The sequence below is a fragment of the Gopherus flavomarginatus genome, chromosome 6 (genome assembly GCF_025201925.1).
Source record: "Gopherus flavomarginatus isolate rGopFla2 chromosome 6, rGopFla2.mat.asm, whole genome shotgun sequence".
Lineage (NCBI taxonomy): Eukaryota > Metazoa > Chordata > Testudines > Testudinidae > Gopherus > Gopherus flavomarginatus.
In genome coordinates this window covers 7,181,362-7,206,579 of record NC_066622.1, presented here as the reverse complement: position 1 = coordinate 7,206,579, position 25,218 = coordinate 7,181,362, and the positions used below count along the sequence as shown (strand labels likewise).

The 25,218-nt window shown below is 42.8% G+C and overlaps 1 protein-coding gene across 35 annotated transcripts in view; it reads left to right on the top strand.

The window, feature by feature from the left end:
• The first annotated feature begins 3,919 nt into the window (after positions 1-3,919).
• Positions 3,920-25,218, top strand: part of MAGI1 (membrane associated guanylate kinase, WW and PDZ domain containing 1) — a 498,751-nt gene continuing 477,452 nt past the window's right edge. For 34 of the 35 annotated variants that reach the window (XM_050957266.1, XM_050957243.1, XM_050957238.1 and 31 more), the window contains exon 1: positions 4,102-4,439. In XM_050957266.1, the coding sequence (XP_050813223.1) occupies positions 4,130-4,439 (310 nt within the window). In that variant the 5' untranslated portion in view covers positions 4,102-4,129. Of the gene's footprint in view, positions 4,440-25,218 lie in introns of all 35 variants that reach the window. The other variant, XM_050957254.1, reaches the window with a different exon arrangement.

Genomic DNA, 25,218 nt, shown 5'->3' with positions numbered 1-25,218 from the left:
AGATGGAAATGGACAAACAAAAAAGTAATGGACTGAAAAGCCTAGGTGGTGATTTGAGGTTCTTTTTGGAAATTTGGTCACAACATTGACTGCCCCACTGAACATTTCCACTCCCCTGTTCCCATCTTCAGTCCATAGCAGCACATTCCGAGGTGCTGTACAACCCATATTTTGGTCTGGATCCCCAGTCCTTGGGAGAGGGTGAATATGGGCATTGAAAGGCCACTGGACCAAGACTCAGGAGACCTGGATTTTATTTCTGGCCTTTCCACTGTCCTGTCTCAGGCAAGTTGTTTGGACTCTTTCTTCTCCTACTCTTTGTCTGACTGGTCTATTTAGATTATTATGCTATTGGAGTACAGATTGTTTTTTATTTATATGTCTGTACATCACCTAGCACAATGGGGCCCCCAATCAACAAGGGATTTAAACACTACTGTAATACAAATAATAATCATGCTCCAAAGTGCATTCTACCCCTTTTACAAAATGGCCATACTCTAGGTCTATATTTGGGGGAAAGGAGCAGAAGTGGGAAGATTAGAGGCAATACCCTTTACCCAGACCAACTATTGCCTCCTGCACTTTGATAGCAGAACACAAACTTCATGCTGAAGCAGAGCATCTGGTTCATTGGGCTGTTAGTGAAACAAGTTTGGGTTCAGATATCTCTAAGCAGTAGCAGTCAGCAACAGACGACTCTGCCATAGGCACGGTAGTGATCTTCTGTCCATACCTGTCAGAACGCTGGTTCCCACATACCTTCTTATAGTCCAGCTTCACAGATCACCTTGGTACAGAAATAGCCAGAGAGAGATGAATTGTGAGGGGAGATAGCTAGAGGGCTGGTGGCAAACATCTGGCACACTGTAATGTAACATATTACAGGTGTCTGAGCAGGAAGCAAAGAAGGGCTTATTTGTTTCAACCCCAGAATCCCGATCAGTAGCAATGCTGTGAGTGCTGCAGAAACCAAATTGAGCATTTCTTGCTGTTCTGGCTTCAGTCATGGGTAAGACTGCATTGATTGCTGGGGAAGAGTTGGTGTAGCTCAAAAGCTTGTCTCTCTCACCCAACAGAAGTTGGTCTGATAAAATATATTTTCTCACTCACTACATCCGTCTGAATTCAAATAGGCTTTCAGCTTCAGGGAGAGCAGAGGTCGTCTAGGAAAGGACAACTGCCATTTTTTTTTCTGCTCAAGTTTCAGCTTGGGTCAGTTAATGGTGTTCTGGAGATGCTTGCAGAACTTTGGCCCATGCAAAGCGTTAGGCCCATGTCCTTCTTAGTGGTAAAAATCTAGTAGGGAGATGTTGGTGTAGGATTGTCAATGCCTTTCTGTGGAAGAGCAGGATGCAGGCTTTTCTTAAGGAATTGGTTCAAGAAGTCATTTGTCGTAATCTCTCAAACAATAAAGTACATTGAAAAACCTATGTCAAAAGAACATTATTAAGGTTGTAAAGTCAGAAATGCCAGAATTAAGGATGCCTGCGCAACCTTAATTTGTCCCCCTGTGTGTGTGCCTCATGAAACAGTCTTTAATTACATGATTACATTTTATTTTTTCTATAGGACCCCAGCCTCATTTAGTGCCAGCCTCCAACAAACCTCTACTTCACATGCGTGAACTGTGATTTTCAGAGGTCACCAACTTAGCCAGATTTTGGTGGGTTTTCTCTAGGGCAGTAAAAGGCACAATGGTGAAACCAGGGCAAGAACCCTACCACATTTCAGCTCTGTAGCATGGACATGTTATAGCTTCAGTCAAAACATTTTAAATTTTTCCCTAAACTCATTCTGTGAAAGCCTGAGTTGTTTCTGCTGGAACTAAAATAAATCAATAAATCAGCCAGAGGCACACACCCAGCCTGGAAGACTTCAGCTAGAACAGTTAAAGTTTGGAAAAGTTATAAGCAACTGAAAGCAGGGTCTTATAATGGAAAGAGTTAGGCAACCTGGTTACTAGCTCCACTTATTGTAACTAATGAAGGAAACTATGAACTAGTTGCAGTTTGAGCAATTCAAAAAGGGAAAGACTTGGACCAGCTGTGGAAAAGATGGACATTGCCAAAAATATTGTCGTGCACCCAGCAGGGATTTGCTCACAGTTTCTCCCCCTGGCTGCCACGTACTCTTGGGACAGCAGATAGCCAAGCTGTCTCTTCTTCCACTCTGGCTGATCCCCTGGCTGGAGCCAAGTTTGCATGGAGCAGTCAGGAGGGGAAGGTAGATGTGGCCAGCTGCCTCAATGCCCAAGAAAGGGAGGACACGCAGGGGCAGAGTGCGTATGAGTTGATTGGTGAATAGCATGGGGAAAAGATAGGAGACAGGGCCAGAAGAAGGGAGGCTAATGAAGATGAAGAATAAAGGAGGCTGCTCTAGGAGCTCATCTTAACCACCCATGGACTAGCTGAACAACCTCCTCTCAAGTTCTCGCCACCAGCTCCTCTCCACATAGCAATCCCCCAGGCTCCCTCCCACTTCTCAGTTCCCACTCAACCCCCTAGACTCTTTTTGCACTGGGAAGTAACATTAACATGAACGCTATAATCCAGGGGTTCTCAAACTGTGGATCGGGACCTCAAGGTGGGTCATGACCCCATTTTAATGGGGTCGTTGGGGCTGGTGTTAGACTTGCCGGGGCCCAGGGCCAAAGCTGAAGGCCAAGCCTCGCAGCCTAGGGCTGAAGGCAAAGCCTGAGAGATTCGGCTTTGAAACCCTCCCCCCCCACGGGGTGGTGGGGCTCAGGCATTGGTTCCTGCTTCTGGGGACATGTAGTAATTTTTGTTGTCCAAAGCGGGTCGTGATGCAATGATGTTTGAGAATTGCTGCAAATCCAACTGTCGGGGGGGGGGGCAAGAGGGAGGGAGAGCTACTTGGGGGGAAATGCTGGCTTGTTTGCACCCGCAAGGAATGTCACCCATGGAGCCACACTTGGCAGCCGTGCCCCTCTCCTCCACCCTCAATTGGGGGCTTCATACTTGCATTTCTCGGACATCTTTCCTCTACCCCTTTCCACGCAAAACACAAGCAGCATCTCTCTCTAGCTCCCTCCCCCCATCTTCTTGCAACAGTAATTTGTTTCCCAGCGTCTCTGTCCAGGCACCAGCAACGTGGACAGGATGTTTTCCCTTCCTCCACCTCACCCCTGAACAAGTACTGGGCAGCCTTTTCTCCCCATCCCCATCCTCCTTTCCCCATGCTTCTTCCTCACTTTGTGCTCCCCCATCCTAGCTCAACCCCATCCTCCACCCCCCCATCGCTGTTTCTTGCCCCTGCTCCTCTACCTTGAACCCAGCTCCTTCCACCTCCCAACTCACCCCCTCTCCTCCTTGTACCCCATCTTGGCTCCCTCCCCTCCATCTCAGCTCCCCACCTTCCCCATCCTCCAGGGCAGCTCCTTGCCCCCTGCTCCTCCTCTTCCCCTGCACCCCAGTTTCTTCCCCTTTGCTCCCCTATTCCCTCTGCTCCCCAAGCCTAGCTCCCTAATCCTCTCCCACCCTCCACCCTGCAACTGTGTTCCCCTGCACCCCACTCCCCAACCCATCTCCCTCCCCTTCGCTCCCCTCTCCTACCCTCCACCCCATTCTCCAACCCATCTCCCTCCCCTTCGCTCCCCTCTCCTACCCTCCACCCCATTCTCCAACCCAGCTCCTCCTTCCCTTCCCTTCCCCCCTTCGCACCCCCACCAGTTCCCCCGCCCGCGCTCCCGCACCAGCCTAGCGGGCAGGCGCGCGCTCAGCGAGCCGGGTCGCTCCCGGGCCGAGGGGGAGGGGGGAAGCGTGCGCAGGGCGCCTGCGCGGGCGGCTCCCCGGGCTCCCGGCTGGAACGGGACGGGCTGAAATGTAACCAAACAAGCGGCGTCTTTGTAGCGGCTTAAAGGGGCCGCGGCCGCTTCCTGCCGAGCGGGCTCCGCGCAGCCCGGGGACTGGGGCAGCTGCCCGGTCGGGCGGAGCGGAGCCGAGCCGGGAGGAGGCGGGCGGAGCCGGGGCGAAGTTGGGCGGAGGATGGCTTGAGCGGCTGGGGAAGTTGTGCGCCGAGCCAGGCTCGCCTCGCCGGGCCACCTGTTTCGCATCCGCTCGCTTGTCTGGGCTGGGGGGGACCGGGCTGCGGAGGGGGCGGCGGCGCCATGTCCAAAGTGATCCAGAAGAAGAACCACTGGAGCAGCCGGGTGCACCAGTGCTCGGCCCGGCGGGCGGCCGGCCGCCAGCCGGGGCTGCCCCTGCTCGGGGGCGCGGAGCACGGGCAGTTCCCCTACGTGGGGGCGGCGGAGGAGGGCGGCCCGCCGGTGCTGGCCGGGGGCGAAGAAGGGGGACTCAGCCCCGGGGAGCTGCTGCTGGAGGTGCAGGGGGTCCGCGTGTCCGGCTTGCCCCGCTACGACGTGCTGGAAGTGATCCGGAGCTGCACGGAGCCCATCTCGGTCAAAGCCGTGAGACAAGGTAAGGGGGCGGCCAGAGAGAGCCGGGGGGCGCTCGGGGTGCAGGGCAGGCTCCGCTGTCATTGCTCTGGCTGTGCCACTGGACTGCCCCGGCCTCTCCTCCTCCTTCCCCCGGGCGGGCTGGGCGCTGGGCTGGCTAGCGGGTGTCAGGTTTTTCCCAGCGGGACCTAACTTCTGGGGCCGGCGAAGCTTCCCACCTGCCGGCTGAGCGGTCTCTCTCCCGGCCGGCTGCTGGCGCGCCGTGCCCGGGGAGCGGAGCGGACCGGACCGCAGGCGAGGCTGGCTGGGAGGGCGGACCGGGACACGGCTTCACGCGGCCGGGGAAGCGTTGGTTCTCTCCGACTTTGCGAGCGCTCCTCACCCCCCGGATTAACGCGGTCCTGCCATAGAGGCCAGTGGGGCCCGTGGCAAACGCTGGGACTCTTGCTCTGCCAGTCTCGCTGAGTGGCAAAACATTGACTTCGGCGGTGAGGAAATGTTTGCACCGGAATTGTGCCCCCCCTTCCTGCATCAGAACATGCAACAAAGGTGAACAGCTTCCCCCCCCCCTTCTCCTTCTTGGGGCAGTGTTTGTTCACAGAGATCAAATGGAAAACGCCAGGCAGGGGCAGCTTATTGGTGTGGTTAAAGGCAATACAAATGGTTCATTTTCTATCTGTCATCAAGGGTCACGACATGACCTTTGAAACACCTTGCTCCCTTCGATGGAAAGACTGTAACTGGGCATCATCTAGGTTCCCCTGTGCAATCAGAGCCCTGTTTTCACGGGGAAATAAATCTTTAAGGTTTACTGCCTTCAAGTCTGGCCTGCCTTAAGCGCAATGAGCAATTCCCTTAGGACCTTCTTTTAAGTGCACCGAACCCCTTAGCTACAGGCAGTTGTGGAGTGAAATGCTTGGATCTGCTCGCTAATTCTGTTAGTGAACAAAACAAATATTTCATTTCACTGGACCTGGAGGAATTTCCTGGAAGACTTACTCCTGCAGCAGAGGTGCATCCCATAGACCTGTAGCATTTGGTTGCACTGCTGGATTATGACTAGAGTCTGCTTAAAAAGTATGAGCATGTGATTGCCAGCTGCCTTCCTTAGCTTGTCAAAGGGCTGGCAAGGAGTGTGCATGGGGAAGGGAAAAGCTGTAACTTGGAATGGTTATTTTAGCCTTGCTTTCACTCTTAGCAGTAGGTCATTTCTGCATCATTTTGAGCCCTGCGGAAGGGAGGTGAAGGGATTGTATGAAAGCGCTCTCAAATGAGGCTATGGAAGACAGAAGCAAGAGTCTTCCCATGTGAAAAGCCCACTTCACCTTTAACAGGTTAGCACAGCAGGCCTACATAATAGGTTTGTAGTTTCCAGTGTGGGACTTGAATTTAGTGCCAGGAAACTTCCCGTTGCAGCAGCTTTTAAGGTTATTTGAATACCCAGGGTTTTGAAATAAACAGGATTATATTGGAACACCTGTAGGTTTGCAGGGTGGCCTAGCACACCAAGGTCATCTATAAATGGAGACAGGAAGGGAAGTTCTGGTAGGATAATTCAGAAGATTCTTTAGGGGAAAGTTTTATTACTGCACAAACATGTACACGTCCCCAAGCAGAGGGATTTGCTGTGTTTGGCAAATGCAGCGATGTTTTGTGCAGTTGATGTGTGGGCAACAATCTATTTACTTGACCCAAAAAGAGAATTAATCTTGTCTTTGTTTGGTTGATGCCCTTTTTGTAAATAAGCAGAGCTCTCCTCTAAACTTCTGTCTGCTAGCCTTACCAAAAGCTAGTTTGGAGTTCCATGCATGTGTTCTATGGACATTATTCAAACTTCCATTGTCAAAGGAAATTATAGGAAGAGTAGTATTCTGTTCCATGTGCTGCGTTATGTAATGTGTAGTCTTGAGTTGTCACCGTAATAAACCTCTGCTTCCTTTTGAAAATGGAATGTCTGTTCTAAATATCCCCACACGTTACATAAAGAAGTATCAGAGTAAGATAATTTATAAAACCTAAAATTAATAGAAATGTCCCCCTCTCTCCCTCCCTTTTTTTTTTTTTTTTTTTTTTTTTTTTTTTTTTTTTAGATTGTAGTGGGAGCAATTGTCGTCTTTCTCCTACTGTATTTGCAGCACAAAGACTGCAGCCCTGAAAACCTGGAAGTGAAATTGACTATGAACAAAGTAAAATTGATTTTCATTTTCCTGGCTGAGTGAAATGCATAGAGTAAATAAACATAAAGAAATGTAAATGGGGTTTTAAGGATTGTTTACATAAAAACAATTTGTTTTGACAATCACAATAATAATTTGAGATTTTCACAGTTGTGTAAAATTATGGGTTTTAAGCATTTATTTTTTACCAAAATTTATTTATTTATTTAAACTTTTGCAGTTGCAGGAAAATATGGGGGAGTGTCACGCAGTGGGGAAGAGAGGAATCAGACAGTAGTTAATGACTGTTGACACTAAGATGCAAAAAGTTAAAGCTTTATAATAATTAAAACACAAATTATCGATATCACATGTCAAAATATATAAAGTAAATATCCCTACATCAAACTCTAGTAAGTTCTCAAGCAGCATTTTTCTTTCTTTGCCTTTCTGTACACTTCTGTTATTGATGGAAATAAAATTTCATTGGTTTGTATATACTGTATATGGTGAAATGGATGTTTACCAACCTTTACGGATAGACTTGGAAGAATTAGATTTTTATTTAAAATGCATGATTTCTATGTCGGTTTCCAGTAGCAGTTTCTCTTTTAATGTAATTTTTAAGTGATCATATTCAGCAAGAGTTGCATGTTACTAAAACATGCTACAAAGTACAGTGTTAAGTGAATGAGTGTAAACACATTGTAACTGTCTGATTCCATTTCCCCTCCTTCTCCCCAGTCCCTGGTGCCTGCCTAACTGATGCTGAAGTTTTGTGACAAACTTAACCTGGAAACTTACATACTTTATTGGCTTGTCTGCTTTGTATGACATTTACAAGGCTGGAAAAACAGGAAGTTTACTATAAATAAGTCAGTCATCTCTGCAGGCTTGAGCAGAGAAAATAACTGATTTGATCTTGTAGTTAAAACAAACACACAAACAAAAAATAACTGTGAAATGAAGGTTTTGTAGGTTAAACACACTCTCTTCTTCTTAAAGCCAAGCTTTATAGGATAACAATTCAAAATGCAAACTCCTTCTTTCTTTAACTCTTCCTTTTCCGTAGTGAGTATTCAGTTTGAATGGGCACTTGGATACTATGGTAATTTGGGGGGTCATATAAGAATACAGCTAATTGGAGTAATTTTTTATAAGAGTTAACAGAAGTAACTGTTCATATGGGATTTATGTGTGTTTTTAATTTCCCTTGTCCTTTTAATATGGAATAAGTGAACAACTTTATCCCATAGGTGCTTTTTTGTATTACTTTTTAAAAGCATAATTTTATAATCTTTTGCTTTGGGAGAAAAAGGGCTCCTGGAACTTGACTGAGTACCTTTCAGTGCTGTCAGAGTTAGGCCAGTAAAGGTAAAAGTGAAGAATCAAAACAACAGAAAATATTTTCGAAGTCTGAGGTGTAGTGTTGTTTTTAAAATTGACCACGTTCCCTTCCTGTTTCAGTTTCAAACAAATTGATGATCAACTCTACTTAGAATTAATAAATATAGTTGTATGGACCACTTAATTTGATCTAAGTAAAGAGTGCAAAACTGATGCTACTTCTCCTGAAGAAGAGCTCTGTGTAAGCTTGAAAGCTTGTCTCTGTCACCAACGGAAGTTGATCTGATAAAAGATATTAGCTCGCCCACCTTGTCTCTCCTTCTCCCATTCATTTTAATATCACATATTTGGTAATGTAAGACTTGCATTAGCATAATATCTTGATTTCCACTGTCCATGCTTAATATTGTAGCTTCCTGCAATAGACTTGCAATTTTATCCATTGGATAAATAGACAATACTTGACAGAATGATGTTATGGTTTTTAATTTCTCTTGTTGCTGTTTACATATCCTGATTGAGAGAGCCTGGCACAACAAAAAACAGGGGTTTAGCATTTGTTCTTGACAATGGACAAGTTAACAACTTCTCCATAACCGATTAGTTGTGTGCCTTTCATTTAAAATAGGATGTTTTTTCTTCTTTTCTCTTGAAATACAGAAATTGGGGGATTTTTCAAGATGTCAGATTTTTTTTTTAAACTCTTTGATTAGATGGCATATGTCAAGTTGTTCAAGTCCTCCTTGTCACTGTAAACGAAAAGGTTGTTGAAGAAAACTAAGTTCTCTGTGCACTTTTTAAAAGAAATTGGTTTTAATTTTTTTCTTAACGACTACCAGCTGAAGTTATGGTACATGAGGATCAGTTTACATGAGTGATGTTTTTGGGTTACTCTGAAGTCAGTAGGGAGGGGGAGGGGAATTTTTTTTTTAAAGCCAAGTGTAAGGTAAACAAGGGCAGACATTCATTCCCAAATAGTAGTGACTATGGTTTATCATCTACTGTCATGTATGTTTGTTTCTTTTAAAACTTTACCTTGACCCTGAGAGAAATTCTAAAACATGATGAGTTGACAGTAAATTTCTATGGAGCGCTGCATTAATTACAACTAACAAGCCATGAAGTGTTGGAATCTGTTTATGTGACTAGAACAGCCCCTTTAAAGGTTGTTTGCATGAGCGTATGTTCTGACATCATTTCCCCAAAAGGGGCCTGTGAAGGATGTGGTATCTTCCAATTATTTTTTGTGTAAAACATCAACAAATATAAAAAAATTGATGCCTCTATGAATTTGTGTGTATAGTGGTTTTACATACTCTCGGAAAGCAGGGTGTCAGGTTGGTTAATAGGTAACATTAAACATTTGATAGGTAGGTTACAGAACCCATGGCTGGCACTGATGCATAATTCTGTAAAGTGTAAAAATATTTGCATCTCATGTTTATTTTCGACTCCCATCTGCCTGTTTTTAGTTAAATGCAAATGACTTTATAAAACTCTTGCTGCTATTAAGAATTTACTTCCTTGATATATCACATGATCTCTCTTTGGTTCTGATAAAGGTTTGGGGTTTTTTCTTTTTGTCTTGTTGTTTCAGCACTTCACAAAATGTCGAACAAAAACATGTTCACAATTCCCTGGACACTTCCAGTTTGTCCCACATCCTTAAAGTTTAAGTAATAGAATCTGAAGTACGGAGAACAACATAAATTTGTACTGATCAAAAATTTCATACTGGCATTTTTGAGTTCGGCATCTATTTTGGACTTCGAGATTACGTTCACCATTTATACTGCAATAGCACTCACAATGCGCTAGCTGCTATCCAAGCATAAAATCAGTGAAGATGCAGTCCCTGTCCATGAGTTGATCAGAAATTCTGCTCATCTAAAATATTATTGCTCTTAGCACACACGTGAAATGTAGACTGTTGTGTATTAAAGTATCACTGTAGTGAAGATCAGTTTTTTTTATCACGATCAAGCTTACACGCTGTAAGCATTTGTTAGGATTTAGAATGTGAAAATAGACCTGCTTGTGGCAAAATGATTAGCTATGCATCCAGGCACATACTTTTATGTTGTCGTCCTATAAAGAGTGGGTTAGCATCCCAGATTTATTCAGTCACAGTCTTAATTTAACAGCCCTGCCATTATTAACATTTTAAAGAGTTAATATGAGCCTTTAATGTCATAAAATTGTATTATGTTTTTCACAATAAGTTGAATCTTTCAGCCCATTATGTGATGAGACTCTAGGCTCTCTCTTTATGGGCCGTCGTATTGCAGTACATTTAAACCACAATTACAGCTTAATTGCAAGCAATGTTTCAAAATTATTGCGATAAGAGATTAAGTTCTAGTGGGTTTTTTAGGCTGAATTTTTACTTTAGCCACTCAGACCGGAAGCACTTTTGCCATAGTTGGCTAAATGTGCAACATGAAATTCACCTGCTGTATAACTCTTCAATAACTTTAAGGACTACATTCAGCAAGTTTGATGGCCAAAACGTGAGTGTCTTATTGCTAAAGAAATAAAATATAGGGATATGTGTGATTGGGTTGCTAATCTTGTCACATTTGAAGTTGCAACCGGTCTTCCATTCTCAGACCTGTTTTGATCACATCCATACACAGTTCTCCACCCAGTTCCTCAAAAAATGGTCCTCGGGTCACATGTATCAAATCTGAAGCACTTCTGCTGAAGGATAACTTTGGCCAAATTTAAGGTGTGTTTGCCAAGCCATTCCAAGATGTGGCACTCATAACAAACTTCGAAAAACACTTCCTTCTTTTTTGAGTGGAAGACTATATATCTCCAAAATCTTGGTTTACAAAGTCCAAACTTATTTTATGATAGAGGCTGTGAATAGATCTCGGGTGTAGGATTAGCTTTGGAAAGGATAGGTTGGTGGTTACTTGCAGTCTTGGTACCATTTGGGGCCTGCTTCAATTTCCAGCAGGTTTCACAAACTGTTTGTTAGCCTTCAGCCCAGCAAACTTGTTAGGTTGTTTGCTGGCCAAGGACAACGGGGGGAGGGAGGATAGCTCAGTGGTTTGAGCATTGGCCTGCTACACCCAGGGTTGTGAGTTCAATCCTTGAGGGGGCCATTTAGGGAACTGGAGTAAATCTGTCTGGGAATTTGGTCCTGCATTGAGTAGGGGATTGGACTAGATGACCTCCTGAGGTCATCTCCAACCTTGATATTCTATGAACATGCTCTGTCAGAAGCCCTACGGAATTTACTAGAGAAGTGCACAGGCCTGAAAGCCTATGCTGGGGAGGGGAGGGCTCCTTGGGCAGTGTAGTTTGCTGGGCTGAGCAGAACACTGGAATCAGGACCTCCTTAAGTCTTCTTCCAACTCTGTAACACTGAGGCTAGACCTGCACTGCAGTTAGACACTTGCAGCTGGCTTGAGCTAAAGGGCTGCTTAATCACAGTCTATATGCTTGGGCTGGAGCTGCCCAAGCTCAAACATCTACACTGCCATTAAACAGCCCCTTAGCCTGAGCCCTGGTGAAACTGAGTCAGCAGGCCAGGCCAGCTGGGAGTGTCTAATTGCAAGTGTGGACATAGCCTGTGTAGCCTTAATAATGCTGCAGTGCCCTTAGGGTTGCTTTTTTTCCCCAAGGATCACATAGTGTTTTACAGGAATTAAGCTTCACGAACTCCTTGAGAGTTAAGCTTGTAGTAACTCCATTCCACAGGTGGGAAAATTTAAGGATTAGAGTTTATCTGGTGTCTGATGCTACAAGGGTGAATCGGTGCCAGAGCAAGGGTTACAGCCTTGTTTTTCGCAGCCCTATACTAGACTCCCATTCAAGTCCCTTTAAACTCTGTGATTGCTTTTCCAGCTGTGAAACAGGATTAATATTTACCTGTGTCACAGGAAGACAGTGCCATCTTGTGTAAATATTATGGTTAGGTACAATCATCTGCCCCTGCGTCTTGGCCAGGCTGCCTTCCACAGAGACAGGAGCAGTTAGAGAATGCAATTTTAAGCAGGGACCAAAGAACACTGCTGCTGTCCTCCTTTCTGTAGTTCTCACTTCTTGCCCTTGGGTAGATTGGCTGTATGCTCCAGTCCTTCCCACCCCTTTCCTCCTCTCTCCAACGCTCATTGTCCCTTTTGTTTGTCTCTTCATCTAGCTAATCGCCTTTTAATGTGACCCTGGTGAAACAATTTAAATTATGTGACACTTGCCATCATTGCACTGATTATTCTGCTTGTATGTTCCCGCTGCCCCGTCTGTCTGCTTGTCTCTTTAGAATGATTGTCAGCTCTTTGGGGCAGGGATTGTTTCATGCTGTTTGCTCAGTGCCTATAGCATGGTGGGGCTTGTTTCTTGTCCCCTGTGCATTACTGTAAGAGACCTAATGATAGAGGGACTAGTTGCGTGAAGTAATGTCTCTTATTGGACCCAAATTCTGTTGGGGAAAGGGAAATTTTTGAGCTTACGCTGCTCTTCTTTAGGGCTGGGAAAGGTACTCTGGTGTCACACCTAAATGCAATGTGGGACAGATTGTTTAGCATAAGTAGTTAGCACAGTGTTGTAGAAGATCATTCAAAGTGAAGTGGCCAGTTGACACTGCTGCAGGCTTAATAATAAGCCATAAATCCAGTGTATTCATTAAGACTGATCTAATAACAGAAGACCCCAGCTTGGACAGAATGGATGTGGTTTGACAGTTGCGATGCATGTCGTGATGGGGGCTCAGACAGGGCCATGGGCAGAGCTTACTCCATTTTTTCCTGGCTAGAAGGTGCGAACGCTAAGAATTGCCAGGTTAGACCTTCCAAGCCAGAATGTCACCTGGAGCTGCTGCAGAGCCGTGTCCATGGTTAACATGTCAACTACTAGCTGCAATGTGGTAATTTATCTTCCCAATCTTGACATGTTGGCCTTATACAGAAGGTGGTGGGGATTGAAAGGTGGAGTTCAGCTTGCTTAGGGTATGTGACCTGTGCACCATCATGCTGCATTTCAATGTTTTTTCCTGACACGACACAATTTTAACATTGAATTTCCTGTCTTTTCGTTTTTTTATTTTCTAAAACTTACAAGTTCTGGATACATGTCTGCAGCCTTAATTCAGTTAAAAATATTGAACGCAGATGTAAAGGAAATAAAATTGTCGCTCAGAGGGTCTCATTCAGGCTAAAAGTGCACCTGGCCTAAATAAAGCCAACGTTTGCATCGGTGCGATAGAATAGTGCTGAACAGAAGAGCTGTATTCTAACTTGCATGAAATCTGCATTCAACCACTTGTCTTCTAAGACTCAGCCATGTATCAGAGTGGGTGAGGGAATGGAATGAACATGTCCCACAGCCTAGTCTAAGTCTGTAAATCAGTGAAGAAGTCAAGATTTTAAAATAGTTCTTTTCAAATAAGTTAGTTCTCTTCTTTCTTCCAGATGGAGGGTGTGTTTGCTTATATCTTAAGGAATGAGTTAAGAGGTGGTTTTATGCTTCCTCTGGTTTGCTGGAAGCTCCTACATTTGAGATGCATATGTTAAAGGAAATGCTCAGTTCTTATAGTCACAGCTAAATAGTTCGGGTCTCTTGGTTGAAAACGTGGGGAAATCTGGCCTGTGTGAGCGAGTGCCATGAATTTGCAGAAGCAAAATGAAGAAATGGAGGAAAAGTTTTGCTTTACCTAGAGTGCTGTAGCTTGAATGACCACTGCTTAGAAAGTGGATACTCCAATACATGTGTGGAGAAGTGGGTTCCTTTTAGCCTTGCACATGCTGTCTCTGGGTAGGGATATACTGCGATTTGCTCCGAGTTCATGCCTATTGTTTCTTTAATTGTGTCTTCTGTCACCACCCAGAAGCTGAGTGTTCAGAGACCACCTGCACCATGGATACTGGACTAGATTGACACCAGTGTGTCATGTAAAGATGTTGCATGTGCCCCTTGGCCTGCCACTGGTAGCATCAGTTGTACAACAATAGCTTTTAGGGCATCACTGAATGTGTGAGACCAGAAAAATAATTTTAAGCAATCATCATCCCTTTTCCTTTCCCCCTCAAACGTTCCCCTACCTTGATGGCTTGGCTTTCACTTTGTTTCAGGCCTGATCTACAACTAAAACTTATTTATCTATCTACGTCAGTGAGGGCTGTGAAAAATGTCATGTCCTGTGCCATGTAGTTAAGTTGACCTACCCTCCACTGTAGAGGTGGCTGTTCTTCCATCGACTTAACTACCTCCTCTTGGAGAAATGTATTAATTACACCCAGGATGTGAGGAGTTTCTGCGGCTGTTGAAGCATAGAAATACTGCTCGGCTCTTCAGTCTTGGTGACTAGTTCTTGGTATGTGGAGGAAATCCTCTGCCACCTCTTTCAGGTGGTGCATGCTGGGTTGGACTGTCCCTTCCCAGGAATAGAGAACCTGGACTAGCTGTTAATTTTTTCTTTTGGGGAAGGTCATTAGGTGCTTCTCTAGGCTTAGTGACTTTCTTGCTATTCAAACAACATCTTTGCAGTGCTTGGTATCTGGAGTATTGTGGTTCCCCTGCAGTGATCTAGTGGAGGCAAGCAGTGCTGTTTCTAAATACCAACACGCAGAGTTTGTCTGCACCTCATTAACCCATGGCCACAAGTGAAGGAAGACGATCCAAGCTGTGCCGTGGCACCTACTTGATTGGCAGCCTATGACAAGGAGGGGAAGATACAACCTGACCTGAAAATGGTGGAAGGTTGGGGTGGATGGGCATGAATTCTCCACTTCCAAATGACTGTGGTAGCTGTCTGCCACTGAGCTGGTATGGTTTTCCCTTTATGGACAGGCTAGGTGGGTAACATCCTTCACAGACTTCTGGGAATTGCATGGCTCAGGGCAGCTGGGATATCTTCAGCAAGATCCAGCGTTCAGTCTGTAAAGGTCAGAGACACCATCTATCCTCTATGCACTGACACTTTAAATGGCTTCCTGAATTTTTTGGCCACTGGAAGCTGGAATATCAGCAACATTCTCTGTGCTAGTTCCTGACTCTACCTTTGTCAGCTTTTACTCTGAAACGACTTCTTTCTTCTGTTTTGTGTTAGCAATAATATAAATATTCTTAACCACCAGTCTTTGAAAGTTGCATTTATTAGGATGGTGTTTTGAAGAAACTAAATCAGTTTTTCCTGCAGATCCTGGTGTTTTTGGCTACATTTTCACAGACTTGGCATTTGACTCAAAACAGTTCCTAGTTTTATATTTGAGGTGGCTTGTATCACAACTTTAAAAAAAAAATCCAGAGTTAAAAACGTTGTTAGACGTGATGATGGAGGCTAGTCCATTAAACCCAGGAGTGCAGCTCACTGTAGGATCTGAAGATCATGCTAAATGTACAGTCTTCATACACTTTGACACACACATTTATGCCCACCCTTTTATTTGAAACCTGGATTTAGTCAGAACAAACAGCAGAACAAAGGCACATAGAGTTGCAATGTATAGGAAGAAATTATCAGTTTTCCATGGTTTGCTAGCACTTGACAAACTTGCAGTGTTTTGGATTATTGTCTTACAATTTTGGAATCTTCATCTTAGCATTTTACTATCACTTTTGAAATTTCTTTATTTCCTTCATGCAAGTGACTTAAAACTCATCTCTCTGGATATTTAACTTAGACATTTGTGAAAAGAAAACATTTATTAAAATAAATCCCTTTCTTCCCCTCCCAACCCCATACCATCTCCCAAACAAATATTGACATGTACTTTAAATAACATTGCTTTTCAACTTCTGCTTCTGTGTTAGTAGAGTTGCTTGCATTAAATGGTCACTGGTGCAAATTTACAAGTATGTAAAATAACTAACATCTAAACTTTTGTGTGTAAGTATACCCCCAACTAAGTGAGAGAGCTGAGTGCCCAGATTTCAGAATGCTCTCCCCACTGAGACCCTTCTTGAGATGATTGTGAGTAGCAGGGCTTGAGGAGAGAAGAGTGAGCGGACACAAGAGAACATGTGTAACTTTCCTTGGGGGAAATTTTGTCCTTGATGGGGTCGGGGAACTTGGGATGGTTTTGGAGGGTGGTGAAGGACATTGTAGTAGTTCATAACTGGAGAGGAACAACTAACTGGAAGCTCAGTGCTAGGAAAGGGATGGCTAGCTGCCCGAAGGACATATGACTGAGTGGCAGATAGTTCCTAGAAACATTGGAGTGGAGGTGAGGGATCGTCTCCCAGACACTTGAAATCCCTGACGCACTTACTAACCTTCCGGCTGCTAATGTTGGGACCAGGAACTGTATCTGATATGGAGATGGAATCAGAGGAGGCAGCCACAGTGCAAGGACAAGATGCTTTGTGAAGGTGGACAGAGGTTGCTGGAGAGTCTCATTTCTGGTTCTATGGGAAACAAGGACACAATTTTAATTAATATGACTAAGACAGTCCCTCTGAACCCTAACGATCCAGGTGAACTGGGCTCATTGCTCAAAGCAGGCATGCTAAATGAGTGCGTGTGTGTATTTCTGTAGCTATAAATCTGATTATTTTGCTATGAATATCCTGCTTTATACTGTGCATAAAATGAAACTAGCTGTATAAGCTGTTACAGAATGAGCTCTCCTACTTATCCACACATGCAGTTAGGATTTGGCTAGAAGAGTTATTGTGCGGTAGAGCAAGATTGGTGTGTGCGTGCTGAAATCAGTGGGCGTTTTGCCATTGACTTTATAGGGAGCAGGATTGGGGCTGTGAAAGCTGAGGTGCTGTTTCGCAGCAGGGCACACTTTATGGTGGAAATTGAGTCTTACCCAAATGTAATTGAAAAGGATGGCTTTGCAGTAGCAGAGACGCATAGGAAGATGGAGCATGGAATGTCCGCAGCTCTCCCTTCTGGAGACTGTATATGCAGCCAGCTGGATTTTCAGCACTATGCCACCGTAAAATAGCATGTCAGTAGCTGTGTTAGATAAATATATGGCTTGTCCATATTTGGAGCTGTTGTCAGCCCCAGCAGAAGCTCCTTTGGGTAATGTGTTGCTGTTGAGAATTCCTCTTTGCTGGGTTGGGAGAATGCTACTTGTGTGACAGCTCTGTTACAAGTTTATCAGTCCGCTACATAATCCAAAATGTGAGTTCATCATTTTTGTTTTCCTCCACCCTTTTCCTTTCCCAAAGAACTCTTTTTTTTGAGATCTGGGGATATCAGTCAAATATAAAATCTCTAGTCGAGAAAAAGCAGCATATATATTTTCTTGTTCAGCTTGAACACTGAAGTGACTAATATGAAATACCTTGTTAATTTGCACTGATTCTTTGCAGCAGGACAGCAGTGTAATTCTTAGGGTTCGACAGATTAAAAGCTACACATTCGGCGTGGGAATGGCTAATTGTTTTACTTTTAAAATTTAAGATTAGTTCTTTTATTTTTTCCATGTCAGGTTGAGTCTTACTCACGCTAACAAAGCTTGCTAGGACTACAAATTTGATTTCTGTACAAAGACATCAAAGTTGTATAATAACAGTACATCCAAATCTACTGATTAGCGATTTTTCCTGCTTCTCCCCAGCACCCTCAAGTGCTATATTATTCACTAAACTCTCTAAAAGCCTGAACTTTTTTTCCCTTCTCCTTCTGTGGATAATGATCATTTACTTCTTTTCTACATACAATTAAAAAAGGTATTGTCTTCTCGCCTAATGTAGGGATTATCGGCACGGATATAAAAGATGAGCTTTATGAACCTCCTGTGACACTGTGTAATCTTTCCATCATAGATACAGAGCTGGAATGTTAAGTCCTAGTAATGTTCTCCCTCTTTCTTTGGTTTCTGTAAGTATGTATGTGTGTGTGAGAGACACAGAACTTCTCTGAGCAGGGTTACAAGACATGATTTTAAGAATCCCGGTGCTCACGGGAGTCTTGTCTATGCTAGAGCTCCCTTGGTGATGGTAGTGCAGGGCAACCACAGCCCCGCCAAAGTATGGCCCATACGTAGAATCCAGGAGTAGAAGAAAATGTTGCAGTGCCTATCCCAAGTATTCAGAAATCATGAGTTTGACCCCTCCCCCTAACCTTCTCCAGGAGATTATAAAAATAATAAATTGAGTTCTTTTTATTCAAAGGCTCAAACTTTCTCTGCAGCAATGAGTGCTAGAAACTTTTGGAAGGAAGGGTGAGAGGTCGACATGACTCTCAAGAGTTGGGGGTTTTGAGAGATGAAATATCACGAGATCCACAATCAAATGGCAGAAGTTGGCCACCCTGAAGTTGAAGCATTGTTTAAAAAGTATGAGGAAATCAAAAAAGCTTATGAACAAGCAAGAGTTTACACCAGTGGTTCTCAACCTGCGGCCCAATCAGCAAACAGCTGTGGCCCATGTGACATCCTCAGGGCCATACAGGTAGTATATATATTGTGTGAATGCAGCCGCGGCCCATGATGGAAAATAGGTTGAAAGCCACTGGCTTACACCCATGTTACTTCATAATGAGACTTGGGTGGTCCCCAGTCCTTTATAGACATTTCAGTACTGTACTTGCATGTGGGATTGTCTTGGCAAAACAGCTTTAAGAACACTTGGCCTGTAAGTAATCTAAAGGAACACATGACTTTTAAAAGGCTGCACACGCATTAGACTTCAGTCGCTTTAAATGAAGCTAACGTTGTAAGCAGAGTTACATGGCGTAGTGCAGCTTGGTGTTTAAAACGAGTTTCACATTCTTTCTCACTGGTGCTATCCGGCAACTGCTAGTGAGATCTTTTTATGATTCTTGTGAGTCATTACCGGTAAGAGAGCACACCTATCAACATTATCTTTTGACAGGTAACTAACTTCACTATGCACACAAGTCTCTGGAATTTTAGAGGCCATAAAGTTAAATATAGTTATGTAATGGCAAACTTAGATGAAAGGTGAATTGTAACAGCTGATTTGATTATTATTTATTTTATCATTTTGAGGGTTGTGGTGTGGGAATGAAGAGGGGGTGAAATCATACTGAATGTTTTATGGCGAGGGAGGGGCTAAATTTGTATTACAATAGCGGCGAGAGGTCCCGATCACAATCGGGACCCCCTGGTGTTAGACACATTGTAAGAGTCGGTCCTTGACCTGAGAGCTCACTACAGTAGAACCTCAGAGTTACGGACACCTCGAAAATGGAGGTTGTTCGTAACTCTGAAATGTTCGTATGTCTGAACAGAACATCGTTTGTTCTTTCAAAAGTTTACAACTGAACATTGACTTCATAGAGCTTTGAAACTTTACTATGCAGAGGAAAAACGCCACTTGCCAGGGTGGATAAAAATCAAGGGTGGCTGGTTTTTTTTTTTTTTTTTTTTTTTTGTGTTTTTTAAATACAAAAATTGGATTTTTTTGATAAAATGCTTTTGAGGATAAAATCTATTTTAAAGATAGATACATTATAGCTCAAAGATATCTCATCATGGAATAGGGATGATTAATTCTATAGTATGAGACAATATATTCATGGTTTTGTAAATGAGTTCCAGTAGTTCATGGATTAGGGACCCAATTTTATGGGGTTCCAGGGGCTTCTGTATAGATTTAGGTTAATCTTTCTATCTACCCAACGGAACTCAGTGCTCAGTCTAGAAGACACCATCAGAGATGCTTAGTTTTGCAGTTCTCAAACTGTGGATTTCTCTCTTCAGTGGGTAACATGCTTGTTAACAGCAAAAATGTTTTTAAATAAATATACAGAGGTGAGAAATAACAGACCTCAACTCTGTTGTCCCTCTGCAAATTTGTGTACACAGAGTCAATCCCTTACTTCCTTCTAAAAGTGCAAAGTTTCAAAAAGTTAAATGAATAGAAGATTGTTGGGGGCAGAATAGATCTAGACAAGGAGAAGACGTCTGGAGATAAATGTGAGAGACGAGGGACATGGGTTTTTTGTTAAAATATTTTAGGTTTTGCTGTTGAAGAAAAAAATTCAGAATACTTAACGTTGTTGTTTTAGTTAAATAAAACAATTTAAATGTCTGTCTGGTGGTGGTAATACAGCATGACAAGAAAATCCTACAGATATTAATGATTAACGTGTTGAACTGGAGATATTTATGAAGTCATTGGGAGGTGAACTATCTGCTTCAATTACCTTTGGTAAATGAAATAACCAAACAATCATTCATTTTCTAATACAGTTGTAAAACTAATCTGAAAAGTTTTTCTCAAAATAAATCACTGTTTAAAAATGTATAGTGTGTACTTTCTAAAAATGAAACCTACATCTTTCTCTGAGTTGTGAAGAATATGTATTAAGGTTATAACCATCACCAAAAATGCACTTTTGTGTAAAAAACCATGATTAAATCGAGTCTTCTGACTAGTGATTTGACTTAAATCAAATCCACCCTTCTGCTTACCCTTTTATTTTTTTAGTAGTTTACATTTAACACAGTGCTGTACTGTATTTACTTTGTGTGTGTCTCTCTGCTACTGCTTGATTGTGTACTTCCGGTTGCAAATGAGGTGTGTGGTTGACTGGTCAGTTCATAACTCTTGTTTTCATAATTCTGAAGTTCTATGGTATCTAAATAGACCATGGCTGAAAGAAGGATGGTGATGTTATCCCTGTCCTTTAGATGGGGTGGGGGGGTAATGAGACACAGAGGTTAAGAGACTTGGCCAAGAAGCCTGTGGCAGAGCCAGGAATCCACATGTCCTGACTCCCAGTCCGGTGCCTTAACCATGGGACATGTTGTTGTTGTTGTTGTTGTCCAATGTACTTGAATATGCTTAAAATATATAAAGCAGTGACCTAAATGGACTCTGCTCCTCCCCATCCTCAGGCTCCCCTACTCAGTTAGAGGTTTCCCACTTGATCTGTCACTTTGAACATAACATTTTTCACTGCATGTTTGTACTATTTACTGGGAAAACGTTCCAATTCTGGTAGAAGAATCTTTCAAGGATGCTGCAGTTTTTTATTTTATTATTTTGTTCTCTTGAATTTAATAGATCTTGTCGTATGCGCTGATAAATTAGTAGATATATCTACAAGGACCTAAACTCTGTCCTTGTTTACCTAGTTCTGATCGTAGCTATATTACGTTGACATCTTGGTCATGTCATAAGTTAGTAAGCAGTGAATACATGAAGTCTGATCCTGCAAAGATGTTAAGTATGAGGCTAGTCCCATTGAACTCAGTGGGATCACTCATGTTTAAATTAAGCATGTGCTAATACAGGAGTTGGCAACCTTTCCGAAGTGCTGTGCCGAGTCTTCATTTATTCACTCTGATTTTAATGTTTTGCGTGCCGGTCATACATTTTAATGTTTTTAGAAGGTCTCTTTCTAGAAGTCTATAATATATAACTAAACTATTGATGTATGTAAAGTAAATAAGATTTTAAAATGTTGAAGGTTCATTTAAAACTAAATTAAAATGCAGAGCCTCCCGGATCGGTGGCCGGGACCTGGTCAGTGTGAGTGCCACTGAAAATCAGTTCACGTGCAGTCTTTGGCGTACGTGCCATAGGTTGCCTACCTCTGTGCTAATACTTTATAGAGTCTCTTTGGGTGGAAGAGGTGCTTTAAGCACGGTGCAGGAATGTATTGTTTTTATGAGAACGTTGCTGTTTGCAGAATAGTTGAGCAAAATGTCACAACTGCTAAGACTTTGTTTATATGGAAAAAGTGTCACTGGTTTGGCTTAAACTAAATCAGTTTTAAAGAGATTTAACTGGTGCAAAACCCTGCATGGAGACATGTAATGTGGCTTAAGCTAAAGTGAAACGAGCCTCTCTTATATCTGCTGAACAAAAAGTGGATGTAGATCACAGCAGAGTAGCTGAGAGAAATACAGATATCCAGGGCTAGTCTGAGGACTGCGGAACAGGTGCTACTACATCAGGAAATATGACACACCACAACCATTGTTTGCTCCATAACAATACAATAACTATGACAATAGCAACTCTTGTACATTAGTCCTTTTGTTCCCGGAGGAAGCAGCCGAAACACATAACAAAATGTTAGCTACTTGACTAGCTTGTCACGGTGAGTGATTCTTTGTTCTCTTTCTATCTCTGTGCTTGGTGGTGTTCTCTCATTTGTTATAACCTCATCTGTATTGGTGGCAACCATTGTGGTGTCTTACGTCGGGCTGGGAATACAGTATTTATTTTTCCATTGTTAACTGCAGCGCTGCTTCTGAACTGGCACAAAATCTTGTTCTTGGAAGGTGTTTGATTCAAGTTTATAAAGCAATCTTTCAGCTTTCAGATTCTGCCCTCTGCCCCATGCACCCCAGCTTCCCCCACCCCACTTTATGGAAAGTTCTTATGAAATGTACCAGCAAATGAAAACTTTCCATAGGGTTTTTGAACAGACCTACTAAACTTAATAAAAAATTCTGTTCCTGCAGTCGAATTCTGCAGGGTTTTGGAAATATCTCATAAAGTACAGCTACCTGACCACAGCTAGGCAGGCGAAGAACTGAGACTACTGTTGGTATGCAAAAACACACTCCTTTCATTAATTTTATGGTGCCTTTTTCCCCTTCTCTTCTTTAGCCACCTGCTATGACTTGTCATAAGCCTGCATTGTAAGGTTCTCTTGTGAAGGGACTGCACAAGACCCCTGGGTCCCTGGTCCTTGATTAGGATCTCTAGGTACTGCTATTGTGGGTCCCAGGTAATAAAATAATAAAGATGGAAGTGTTATGGCATCACCACACATTAATCTGGGGATCCCTGTTTTGGAGTTTCTAAGATACATGTTTTAAACACTTGGAAAACCAAAAGTATCTGAGAAATCCTTAGGTTGAAATTCTGGCCCCATTGTAGTTGATGTGAGTTTGGCCATTGATTTCACTGGAGCCAGGATTTTACCATAACCTCTAACCTGTGTGTGCAAAATGGTGGTCGGTTCTTGGGACCCTGTTGTCGGCTTTTATTTGTCCAGTTTTGAATCTCGCCTCTCTAGATCTTGAGTAAGCACCTCATTTGTCGGAGTAGCATTTCCTTTCTTCAGCTTCTCAAGGAGACAGTGAATCTAAAGCCTCTAGACCCAGACTTGCTCACCGGTCCTGCTACCTGTGATGGTTGTAACCCATCATTATGGGATCAAAGAACAGCCTTTCATTTAACAGGGAGAGATGAGACAGGCCTCCTCCACCCATTTTAGTTTTAATAAGAGTTCATGAAAGAAAACATTATGGCTGTCATGTAGTTGATCTTACTGCGTCAAGGGAACCAGTTGCAATACACCAATCTTCTTAGAACATAATTTAGCCTGCACTGAAGCTGGGAATGAACCACATTTTAACAGTACTCGAAAGCATGTGGCAGACTTAATGACCCCCCTCCCTAAGGATATAGAATAGCTCATGTGAAACTCACAGCCATATTGTTCTGGTGTAGAATGCTGCTTTATGCATTTAGCTGAGATTTAGGGTCTGCTTAAGTTCATTAAGCTAAACCCCAGGAGAGGTTTGAAAATGCCAAGTCTGGGAGCATATCTGTGCTCTGACTTATCTTGAGTTTAAAAACATCTTTTAAAATACTAATTTATATACTCTACAAACAGTCTGTATTACCAAGCCCAAGCATTCAGAAATCATGAGACTGGTTTAAAAGCCAGGAGATTTTAAATATTAGTTCTTTTTAATTGCCTTTTGGTTTTTAAGCCTTTAGAGTACCCTTAAATGGTGTGTTTTCAAGCTTTTCTCCACTACCGAGAGGGTAAGAAACGCTTTGTTTTATTTTATTTATTTATTTATTTAATTTTTTAAATGAAGGATGAGATACCATATAATTTACCTTCCAGAGCTGGGGGTTTGGCCTAGAACAGTGATCCGCGGTCAGTGGGAGCCGCGATCGGCTAGAGCTGCGGATGGGGCAGTTAAACAAACCGGCCTGGCCCGCCAGAGGGCTTTCCCTACAAAAGCGGCATCCCAAGTTTGACAAACACTGAGTTAGATGGTTTCAGGCTTCACCTACAGTACTGGGGAAGTTGAGTAGTTACCACTGTTGATCTGTTTTAAATTGTCATCCATCATTTGGTTGAGCAGCAGTCTGAGATGAATGAGTCCAGTTCACTCTGCTTTCAGGCCCTGTCTATGCTAGGGAATTTGAGCAAGAACATCTCACTGGCATTAGGAATTGGCAGGAGGCCTAGCACAAAGAACTGTCCCATGGCTGCTGGCTTAAATCTGCTCTGACAGTGCTGGACATTGCCAGAAACTTGTCTACACTAGGGCTTCCAATGTGTGATTGAACCAGTAGTAGCAGCAATGGGGAATATTTTGCTCTGTTTCACTAGTGTAAATAAGGTCGTAGAATTATTGTGAATGCAGCTAGCTAGCCTGAGACAAGCACTGCACCAATTTACATTCAGACGACTTTCTTTGCAATCATAAGAACTGGAAACATTTGTTTTAAAAGTGAAAGCTCAAATTCTGCAGAAGAGAAGTGCTCGGTCATCAACCTGTTGCTGGATGATCTTTCATATGTTATGTCTGGTAATATCTTCTAGGCACAATGGGTTGTATTAAGTTCTAACTTTGGGGCCTTTGGAGAAAACTACATCATTTCTAAAGGATTTTTCTGTCACTAAGTAAATGATAAATATTTTCACCTTTTTAATTTGAGTTTTTGTCCAACTCTTCTGCCTGGAATTTAGATTAAAAATGGAGTAGGGTGTTGTGGTGGGGGTAGGGATGTCCTTTTCCATCTTCAGACTTGGCACTTCCTCCTAATAGGTAGAGTCAAACTTTTGAACAACATTTCAAAGTCTTGCCATATGGCTTAAATATAAATATCATTTATATAAGGGGCCACGAGTGGTATTTGAGTATTGCATGCAGCAACTCTAGCAGGAAGTTGTTTAACTTGTCTAAATCTCTCTCTCGCTCCAGAGCTGCTATTGAAAATGACAAATTGCTCAAAGCAGTTTCCATGTTTGTCTTTAAAAAATTCAGCTTCTTTCCATCCAGAACACGTGGAAGGCATTTGTGCACTTGACTTAGTGTTTCTGTGTCCTCAGGCTCACACTTAGTGGTTTCTGACTTCATGTAATTTTCACACACAGCTGCTCCTGTTTGTTCCCCTGAATTTTTCTATTGGACTTTTTAAAAAATAAAAGTGTAGTGTAGACATTAAGTCAAATTTCTATATGGTTCATTCATTCTTTGGGAACCATAGGGAAAAGACAGTGCAGAATTTTAAGGTCTTCAGTGTTCAGATGTGATGCTCAAAGTGTTAGGAAATCTATAATTTAAGATGAAAAGTCTGTGTATATGCCTGAATAGTCATAATGTCCTTTTAAAACATTTAAGTGATAAATGGCATTAATGCTTTTGAAAATGCAACGAT